The 11,395-nt window shown below is 37.1% G+C and overlaps 1 protein-coding gene across 1 annotated transcript; it reads left to right on the plus strand.

The window, feature by feature from the left end:
• Positions 1-1,757: 1,757 nt before the first annotated feature.
• Positions 1,758-3,490, plus strand: foxi3a (forkhead box I3a). Its single transcript, XM_039693670.2, has 2 exons — positions 1,758-2,411; positions 2,508-3,490. Exons 1-2 carry the CDS (start codon positions 1,805-1,807, stop codon positions 3,026-3,028), a joined length of 1,128 nt encoding a protein of 375 aa, XP_039549604.1. The 5' UTR covers positions 1,758-1,804; the 3' UTR covers positions 3,029-3,490.
• Positions 3,491-11,395: the final 7,905 nt, after the last annotated feature.

The raw sequence follows: 11,395 nt of genomic DNA on the forward strand, positions 1-11,395 counted from the left end.
TTGCCAATCTCCCTTTACCCCAAAAGATAATGCGCATTATCTCAAGTGAAGAGTCTAGTTAGGCTACACTTAGGCCTATTGCAATTTAATGTAGCCTAATGGTATGCTAAACATGTTAGACGTGATCGGTTATCACGCTTTCGTTGGACAGGTTGAATTTAAATAAACATTTAAATAAATTATGGGGTGCCGACACATTAGCGAATTGTATCAGGCACCAATTGAAACATAAGTCACTTTCAAACCAAGCTTTCTGTTGGTAAGCTCGGGGAATTCACGGGATCAACTTGGAAAAAAAGTGGAATCGCTGTGGGGAACGTTTTCTTCCTCGTGAGAAACTGCCGATGACTGATTTCGCCCGCGAAAATTCGCCGAATCACGTTAAATGAGCGCACATTAAAGGTAAAAGGTAGGCCTACTCACTCATTTAGGGTTTGATGTATCTTCTTCCACAGGTTTTTAATCATCTGGCCACTATAGCCGGCACAACGGGTCGGTCAAATAAACCGTAGACTTTCAAGAAATCGCGCGCGATCAGGCTACGCGAGACACTGGAGTCGCTCGGCGCGTGCCGGGATGGGTGGTGCGCGTGCTCTGTTTAAGAATGTAAATTTGATTTGAGACCCAGATAGCTCAAATTGAATTCGCATTATCTCAAGTGAAAGGGCCGGGGGTAAGATGAAATAGTGGATACCTTTAACCACCCAACAGCTTCAAGTCAAGACAAATTAACCCAGCCTACGGGCATGATGGTGTCTTTAACCCTAAAACAGGCAAGGTAAGTAACTCACGAGTCACATCTTTTTTATTGTCTTTTTGGGGCATAAGAACAATTTTTTTCATCAAATCCTTTTATCACTTATGACAGCCTGGTCTGTCTTGAGTATAGTCATATGATTTGCTTCAAAGTTTTTGTTATCAGTTAGTCAGCCTGACCTAAATCCATATGGCTGCCAGTGGTGCAGAACATTCAGATTTTGAGATAAGTAAATATATATTGTACTTGATTTTCTTTAAAAAAAATAAAAATAATAATAATACTGCTAAAATTAATTGTGAACATTGTTTTAAGGTGCTGAAGAATTTTTTTAAAGAAAATTAAGTATTATGTTGCACGTTTTGAAATGTATGTGACCCTCACGTTCAAAAAAGGGATTAAACTAGCTCTATTTAAAATGCACTATTCAAACTTAAATGATTGTAATTCAAGATTGCTTATAGACCTTATCGCTAATAGGAATACAGACCTAAGTTTGGTCTTGTTTTAAAGAAAACAGTCAGCATATTGTGAAATTGACAAGTGAAAGTGCTTCAAAAAATGAAAGTATGAAAAAGTTATTGAAGTAAATCAAAATATACAGTACTTAATATTTTTTCCTTTTTACTAAATATATTTGTACTATGTTCTTCTAAAATCAAAGCCATATAACCAAGTTATGTTCCAAATTTAAAGTTGATTTTGTTTAGACATAGGCCTAATACCAAAAATAGCCACCGGGTGACTTACATTCCATTTAATTTGTTGTATGCATTCTGATGAATTTTGAAATATAATTTCAATTCAGGAATGTAAATTAATCCATTTGTCACTCATGAAACCTAAGATATGCCCCCCCCCACCCCACCCCACCCCCACACATACATCCCCAGAGGTTTCATCCCCACCCCCGCCAAAACAGAGGGCTGAGCTGTGACCGTGACAGCCAATCAGAGCAGACAGGGTGTACCAAAACTTGTATAAATAGTTCAGGTGAGACAGGTGTCAGGTTGTGATGCACCTGACCAATCCACCTGTGTTAGAGGCATGGTATTTTCTCCCAGAACGACAGAACAAACAGAAGAAAAAAGGGAGGAAAGCATGACGTCATTTGTTCCACAAGCCCTTTCATCCCAGTTCCACAGCATGGGCCAGGAGTCCCAAGAGTACAGCCTGTACGGTGACAACTTCTACAGCACTCAGCCTGTGCCTAGTCCACAGCAAACCCTGCCGTCCGCTTACGATTTCGGAGAATATGCCGGACAGACCTCCAACCCCTACCTGTGGTTCAACGGACCTGGGCTCAACCCGGCTCCCTGTCTCAGCGGAGGGCCTCAGCACTACGGGATGCCGAAGTCGTACGTGTCCGCGAGTGGAATCGGAGGCTCGGACGGCAGCATCAGCTGGTTCTCCCTGCCGTCCCAAGAAGATCTGATGAAACTAGTGAGGCCTCCGTACTCTTACTCAGCACTCATTGCGATGGCAATACACGGAGCCCCGAGCCGACGTCTCACTCTTAGCCAGATCTACCAGTATGTGGCTGACAACTTCCCCTTCTACAACAAGAGCAAAGCCAGCTGGCAGAACTCAATCCGGCACAACCTCTCGCTCAACGACTGCTTCATGAAAGTACCCAGAGATGACACCGATCCAGGTTAGAACGTCAAACTACTGCTTGTGTTTCGATTTTTTTTCTTGTGTTTGGGATTTAGTTCCGTTTTAATAACATAAAGTTACTTCTGTTGAACAGGTAAAGGCAACTATTGGACCCTTGACCCAAACTGTGAGAAGATGTTCGATAATGGCAACTTCCGTCGCAAAAGGAAGAGAAAGTCTGACTTGGCCGAAGAGGAGGGAAAAGGCTATTCTGGATCGGACTCTGCTCTGTCGAGTCCTAAAGATCCCAGCGACACCTCCGAGAGAGGAAACTCTCCAGTCTCTGCAGATCTGACGCCGTGTCTCAAAGGCTTCCTAAGTCAAATGGGTGATGTGGCTTCAGGCTCAAGAGAGGCTCTCCTTCCATCGCCTCTGGCGTTGCCTTTGAGCCAAAGATCTTCTCCTAATGAGGCGTACGGCTCGTACTCACCGAGCGCAACCGTGCCGCAATGGGAAACCCACATTCCTCCCCCTGTCGTGTCCAACGTTTCCACTTCGCCTGCTCCATTCACAGACAGCTATAATGAGACTTTGCTCAACCAGTACACTAGTCAGCTCTATCCCGTGCTGGGCTCCTCTGACTTGCTGTATCCACGGGAGGGAACAGAGGTGTAGCTCGGGTCATAGCACCATCATGGATGAACTGTGGCTACAGGCACTTGAAGGAGCGGTCGGCCCGCATCGTGAGCCAAGTTCCCACCGCAGTGCCCGATTCAGCAGGTCCGACTGGACGCGGAGGAGATTCCCTCTATCAGACAGTTTGTGTGAACGCTCTCACATGCTCTTCTCAGACTCGCATGCTGACATCATCTAAATCATGTCGCAGCTGAAAGACAACAGTAATCGCCCCGGGCTTACTGCTCCCCAGTCCCGTTTTTTTTTGTGTGTGTGTGTGTGTGTTTGCAACAGATTTCAATTATGTAAAATTGAAGGCTGGAACATGCATAAATGCACTGACTTTTGTCATAAATATGAATTTGTTCATTGTTTGATATTTTTTATTTGTATTGTTTGCTTTATATAATTTGTGATTGTAATATATATTGTATTTGCCATAATAAACATGCATATTCGCAATTGCTACCGTCCTTATTGCTATCATATTTATAAGTGATGTTATAACTGTGCTGTTAGCTTAAACTATTGCAAATGGTTTATAAATAAAATATATATAAGAAAAATAGAAATCTTTCCTTGGCAACTAACTAAAAATAAATGTGTAAGTTGAAGTACTAAACTCTGTAAAAAAAATTACATTTTTAAGTACAATCAACTTGTATGTTTAAGTCATTTCAACTTACGTTACATCAAATTGACTTAAAATAAAATTAAAAGTTGAAAATTGCTTAAGCTATTTTAATGAGTTAAAGAGATGTAAAAACATGTTGTTATAACTTATTGATAAATGCTAAAAATGACTAAATAAATCAAATGAAAACTGAAAATATAAAATATTAATAAATCATACCAAAACAACATTAAAAACCTGTCATCATTTGCTCACACTCATGTCTTTTCAAATCTCAAGAAAAGTTTAAGTTCATACAAGAAAACCCAATGTTGTTGTTTTGGAACCCATTGACTTTAATTATATGGACAAAACAGATAAAATATTCTTCAAAATATATTTTACGTTTCACAGAACAAAGTACAGGCTTATAACATAATAATGAGTGGTGACAGTTTTGTTTGTTTGTCTGTTTGTTTGTTAGTTTTTAAGTGAACTGTCCTTTTAAAGGAGTAGTTAACTTTAAAAAAAAAAAACTTTTGCTGATAATTTACTCACCCCCATGTCATCCAAGATGTCCATGTCTTTCTTTCTTCAGTCGAAAAGAAATTAAGGTTTTTGATGAAAACATTTCAGGATTTTTCTCCATATAATGCACTTCATTGGGAACCAAACGGTTCAAGGTCCAAATGAGAGTTTCAGTGCAGCTTCAAAGGGCTTTAAACGACAGCAGACGATGAATAAGGGTCTCACTCACATTTGGACCTTGAACCATTTGGTTCCCAATGAAGTCCATTATATGGAGAAAATCCTGGAATGTTTTCATCAAAAACCTTAATTTCTTTTCAACTGAAGAAAGAAAGACATGGATATCTTGGATGACATGGCATGGGGGTGAGTAAATTATCAGCAAAAGTTTTTTTTAAAAGTGCTGGGTACATAATAAAACAACACTGAAAATTTCCCACTATAAATTAAAGATTGAAGCAATAAACAAGACATTTCTAAAGCTCATTTAAAACCGCTAAATTAAAAGCGTGAAATGAAAGTGGGGGAAAGTTGAATTCAACAGAAGAGATGCAATGCATCACAAAACTTTCGCCCGTATTTCAGTCAGATTTATCATTCAATGCTTATCAAGATCTGATGAGGCTCAGTTAAAGTTAGATCTACCTGCTATCTGCCAATAGAGTTAGTTATCCATCCCACATAAAGGAGATGTGGGGAGGGAGATCCCCAAAGAACCGTTAAACAAAACGCCTTAAACACGAGAAGAAGTCGTAATTATCAGCGCATTTGGCTGACTTAAGTCCATTTAATCTGATCCACACCAAAGAGGCGGTCAAGCAAGGGAAAGGACTGCGAAACCGACAATAAATACAAATGCCTGATGTGTGAAAAGGCACTTCAAGTCTATAGAGACCCACGTGTCAATGTCAAAAAGTCTGTCATTACAGCCACTGACCCAAAGCAAAAGAAAGGTGAGGGGGAATATAGCTAAAGGAACCGTTAAACAACAAACCCTAATCGAGAGGAAAAGACTGGTTTGACAGCCAGAGGGACAAAAAAAAACTTGTTCCTCAGGGTCTCAAAATCTTTGGTTGCAAACATCCACTCAGATGAAAGACAATATTCCTCACAAGACTATAAGATCTTCATTGGAATCAGCCGAACTATTAACATTGTAGAGAATTTACTTATTTACAAACATACCGGGTAATATCCAAAAAAGAATTAACACAAAAATGAATTTCCACTATGGTCATGTTCAGGCACTTACAAAGAAAGTAAATGGGACTCCTTTTTGGGATGATTCAAAAGCAGAAATTTGAAGCTTATAAACTTTTTTCTGTTAAAACTTAAGCTGTAAAACTGTTCAAGTCATTGAAAATTGTTTAGGATTTCGCATTATGTTCTCATTGCAACGAAGTTAACAAAGGTTAATAAATATTTTCTCCAGACTTAAAGGGATTGTTCACTTTGAAATTAATTTTTGGTATGTTTTAGCTTACCTAAAGGGCATCCAAGATGTAGGTGTCTTTGTTTCTGCTGTAGTTTCAATATTGATATTTTTTAGGTCAAACCGTTCTTGTCTGTCAGTCATATAATGGAGGTCTATGGTCACCACCTTAAAGAGCATGCACAGAGAAGTCCAAATTAAACATGATTCAATGACTCGTAAATGTAAGTACACATTGATGGCCTAAGACACGAAACAAGCGGTTAATTTGGACTTCTCTGTGCATGCTTTTTGAGGTGGTGACCATAGACCTCCATTGTATGACTGATAGACACGAACGTTAAACTACTGTGGAAACAAAGACACCTAAATCTTGAATGGCCTTGAGGTAAGCTAAAACATACCAAAAATTCATTTCAAAGTGAACTATCCCTTTAAATCCCATTATCACGTATTTTGATTGTCTAGTATAGGCCGTAGGCCTATTGAAACAGTGAGTGTCTAGCGTTTACTGATTGTCTCTCTTCACTTTCGTTACAGTGTTTTAGGAAAAGGAGAGACAAGTGGCAATTATTATGACTTCAAAAGGGTGTGTTGTGACATTATACCTTGCAATACACCTAACTCGTTTATTCCCTCATGGAGTGAATCTATAGACTGGCGTTCACACTAAAACCAGAATAGAGTATGTGACACCCTGCTTTTTTACTGCTTTTGGGAGCACAGATAAAAAGAAAGCAAATTTGAATTGAAGCAGTTTGGACCAGTTAGTTTACATAAGTGTTCTGACCTCAGTAGTCATAAAGGAACACAAATGCTGAGGTTACCTGATTAATGACTTTCATGTGTCATCGTCTGTCATCCCCGCTCCCTCACACCAAACAGAGGGAACTGACATTTGCTCTGCTTCCACTGGCTCATTTGGTTGAGGAATTTGTAGGTAAGGTGGAAAATAAAACACTGATGTAAAATAGGAAGATCATTGCTGATTAGAGAATATGAGTCAGCTGTTCACTGCTGGTTTCACCTTTCAGTTCCCTAAACCTGTTACCTCCTCTCACCTCACCCTACACAATGCAGCGGGGTTAAAAGTCTCAGAGAGACCACAGTACGTTTTAAGAGTTTGAAGAATGTACAGTGAAGATATGTAAGACGTATAAGATTCTGCACTGGGTCACTATCATTTGTAGCATGTGAAAAGAGAGCTTTGTACCGAAAGGTTAGATGTGCTTCATTTTCAACACATTCTAAAATTGATATATATATACAGTAAATATATATTTCTAGCTTCCCTTTTACTTTACTCATGCTGATTAATAAATATAAATAATATAAATAAATATAAATAAATAAAAGCCTACTTAAACAGATAAATATGGAAGGATAAAAATGCCCAATTATTTCTACAAAATGGCTCAGATATTCTGGCTTCCTTCAAAAATTATGGGCTTTTTCAACCCAAATTGTCAAATATGGACAAACAACAACCATTGGGTTTAAAAACTTTCAAAATTAAAAAATTAAACAATTAAACTAATACTTGGGGTGGCCATATTTGACCCAAATATGAGTTGAAACAACTCATCATTTTTAGAGTGAGATATCTCCATATAATGGACTTCCAAACGGTTCAAGATCCAAAAGACAGTTTCAGTGCAAACTGTTCAAAGGGCTTTAAACGATTCCAGTCAATGAATAAGGGTCGTCTTATCAAGCGAAACGATCCCTCATTTTAAAAAATAACAAAGTTTAAGTTTTATAAGCTCCTATTCGAACTCGTTCATCAAAATGAACAAATCTTTTCCCGAGTCAACTCGTTCATTTCGTTCGTTGAATGAACCAAATGACACGACAAAAGATTCGTTCATTTTGATAAACGAGTTTGAACAGGAGAGTCACGAACGCGCATTCACGGAACAGAGCAAGGTGAGCATTTGAGCTTATAAAACTTAAACTTTTGTTATTTTTTTTAAATGAGCGATCGTTTCGATAGATCAGACCCTTATTCATCGTCTGGTGTTGTTTAAAGCCCTTTGAACAGTTTGGAGTTTGCACTGAGACTGTCTTTTGGACCTTGAACTCTTTGGTTCCCATTGAAATCCATTACATGGAGAAAATCCTGGAATGTTTTCATCAAAAACCTTAATTTCTTTTCAACTGAAGAAAGAATGACATGGACATCTTGGATGACATGAGGGTGAGTAAATTATCAGCAAAAGGTTTTTTAAAAGTGAACTACTCCTTTAACTTATTTTGATTAATAATAGCATATATGGCTTTTAATAACTGGTAATAAAATTAAAAAGCGGCCATTTTCAAACAAACGGTCGTTTTCATTACATTTTATAATAAAGTTTATTCAATAAGCTGAAAAAAAATGTGATTACAGCAAGACAAATGTCTGTAACAAGGAGTTCGATTTATATTTAAATGACATTTTAAAGGCCTATCACACTGTATTAAGCAATAATCTAATAATGATGCTACAGCTTGAGTGTTTTACCGGAGTAAATGGCCAGGATTTATGGCCCTGCGGCAGCGCATGACAACAGTAGGTCTCACTGATATACAGATATGCCAATCATTTCTGTAACATCCAGAGTCCCTCCCTCAGCCCTCGATTCTTCAGGTGTTTATTGTCAAAACACAAGATTCACTGTCTCCCTAAAAATGAACTCTACATTTAGATCAGTGTCTTTTGATCTAATTGATTGAATCTATCAAGAGCATGCCATGTGTTTAGCCTGTGGCTTAATGTGTACTGTAAAAAACTGTAAAAATACTGTTTTATATATCAGTTAACCACTAAAAATCTCACCTTAATCAGAAACAACACTGCATTTGCTGAGGGGATTACTACTGTCACCATTTCTTTAATGCTGTATTTTTAGTATGTTTTAGTATTCTGACATATTTGATGGGATTAGTCATTGACTGCACTCTCTGTCGTGAAATTGTGCTGCCCCGCTCACTTAAACTAACATTAAATCCACTTAAAGAAACGTTAAGATCTCAGTCTTGGCGTCTGTGCATGACAATAGAGACCTCGTGATCACCAGAACATCACAGATCCGCAGATAAACCTGGCATGTGCCACTCAAACACACACATCTGCAGACCCTAAACCTCGCCCGGCCTTCATACACACGTTCCTTCATCTCCATTCACACACACAATAGCTTCAATGCTGTCTACTCTATTGAGATCCAAAGAGGTGTCTCTTGCCCAACGACGCTGTAAGTGTGCCTACTGTTTACTGACACATGCCACATCAATGGGCCAGTGTTGCTTGTAAACACAAGGCCCGATGGGGAGATAGATCGAGACAACTTGATTAAAAATGCCCTACGGCCCCATCAAGTGCAGGTGTGTGGAGAAAACCTGTTGTATCCATCCGAGCAGATGTTCCTGAGGAGATGTTCATGGTCTTCTGCAGCTGGAAGAGCGAATGAAGGAAATATGAAGTTTTACACTGTATGGCATAACTGTAAAAAAAAAAAAAAAAATGCTGCCTTCAATTTTTAAGTACAATCAACTTGGATGTTTAAGTAATTTCAACTTAAATTACAATAAACTGACTTTAAAAAAAACATTTGAATCTTGTAAAGCTTGAACTTGTATAAAGTTAAAAAAATTGTTGTTATTTTGATGAGTTAAAGCAATGTAAAAACATGTCATAAAATATCATTTTTTACAGTTCTTCGTTATCGAAATAAATTACAAGATGCACTGTAAATAATATTCATTTTAAAACCAATTGCGTTATGGAATTCAATTGTTTAGGCCTTTATTTAAAAATAAAAATATCATAGAAACAGTTTCACTGTAAAAAAATATATATTTTCAAGATTTGTTATCACAACATTTTTTCTTTTGTCAAATCAACTTAAATAATTTATTTAGTTCAGATAACTTATTATTTTGAGTTTCTGATGATTAAATTACTTACAATTTTAAGGCAACCAGGTTACTACATTTTTTTTTAAACCAACAATATTTTTTACAGTGTTGAGGTGTTTCTTTACTCAACAAATGAATTCAATTCAAATAACACTACAAATAATAATGGGCATACATTAAATAAATATACATTTCATTTAAATACGTGGTAAAAGCAATGCTACATGAATCAAAAAAATAATAGAATAATTATTATTTTAAGAAAATGCATGCTGCATTTATTTTACAATTAAAAATAACTGTTTTAATAATAATAAAATATGTTTTTTAATGTAGGCCTAATTTATTCCTGTGACACAAAGCTGAATTTTCAGCATCATCTCATCAATTCATTTTAATATGCTGATTTGGTTCGCAAGAATCATTTTTTTCCATCACTTTTCAAAACATTTGTGCTGCTTAATATTTGATGAACAGGAAACTCGAAATCTGTTGTAATTATATCTTTTTTAATGTAACTTTTGCTCAATTTAAAGCATCAGTGTTACATAAAAGTATTTATGTCATTCAAAAAAATCACACTGACCTCTTTCGAACTTTAAAAGATAGCATATAATTACATAAAATAATTAGAATTAATAATCACTCCAAACGTAAGAGCAATAAATAATTAGGATTTAGATTCTTGGCATTATGTCATTAGTTTTGAGTATTTGTGATTGAATGTGTGGGGTTGAACTGTAACTGGTTTCTATTGCTCATTCATTATCTGATATGGTTTCTGCCACATCCACCAGGCAGCTTGTCGTTCCTTATTCTGAGCAAAATAGCAGAAACCTGCAGTAATTCTTGGTAAATGTCACGTTTATTGATGAGCACACTTCAAGATTCAGTTACAGCACATGTCTGTGCAAAACTGTTACTTTCACCATGACGGTTTTCACGTGTCATAGCAATCCAATGCATGCGCTGCCTAAGGACAAGTGTGTGTGTGTACCTGGTAAACCTTACATTGTGAGGACCCAACAAAGATAGTAATACCACTAATTTTCTACCTTGTGGGAAATTATTTTTGGTCCTGTAAATCATACTAAATTATGTTTTTTTTTTTTTTCTAAATGGATAACACTTTATTTTAATGAGTCCTTATTGGACATGTTACATACATTTACTATAGTGATAACTATAAATTAGAAATAATTACATCCAGCTAAACCACACCCTAAGTGCATGTAGTTCATTAATATTACTCAGTATAATTACACTGCAACAGGGACACTAAAATAAAGTGTAACCGATACATGTAAAAATGCAGAAATTTTCTGTGACGGGTTTAGGGGATATAGTTTTTACAGTAAAAAAAAATCATTATGTTTATGGAATGTGTGTGTGTGTGTGTGTGTGTGTGTGTGTGTGTGTGTGTGTGTGTGTGTGTCTGTGTCCGCGTGTGTGTGTGTGTGTGTGTGTGTGTGTGTGTGTGTGTGTGTCTGTATGTTTCATTTAGCATAAAGAACAGAAGTTCTCACAGATATAATCTTTGTCTGACATGGCTTGTGCTCCAGATTCTCTTTTACAATAATTACAGTGGCAATTTGCATGTAACAAGGGAAAATCTGTGCTAGAATGACATCAAGAAAATACTAGCACCGCTACATTCAATGACTGGGTTTCGGTCACGTGATTATGATGACGCGTCACGCACGGAATTAAAGGCGGAAAGTCCGTACTGTACTACGGTACTTTACATGCTACAAGAGAAAGATATAAACAAAAAAAATCAAACATATGTTGGACGTGATCCTTACGTTATGAAGAGGAGCGATTTTTCAACTGGATAAAGATTTTCCTGCCATCGAGGCGGTAGCGCTAGATATCAGAAACTACCTCGTTTTAC

Source organism: Pimephales promelas, chromosome 19, assembly GCF_988280905.1.
Source record: "Pimephales promelas chromosome 19, fPimPro1.hap1.1, whole genome shotgun sequence".
Taxonomy (NCBI): domain Eukaryota; kingdom Metazoa; phylum Chordata; class Actinopteri; order Cypriniformes; family Leuciscidae; genus Pimephales; species Pimephales promelas.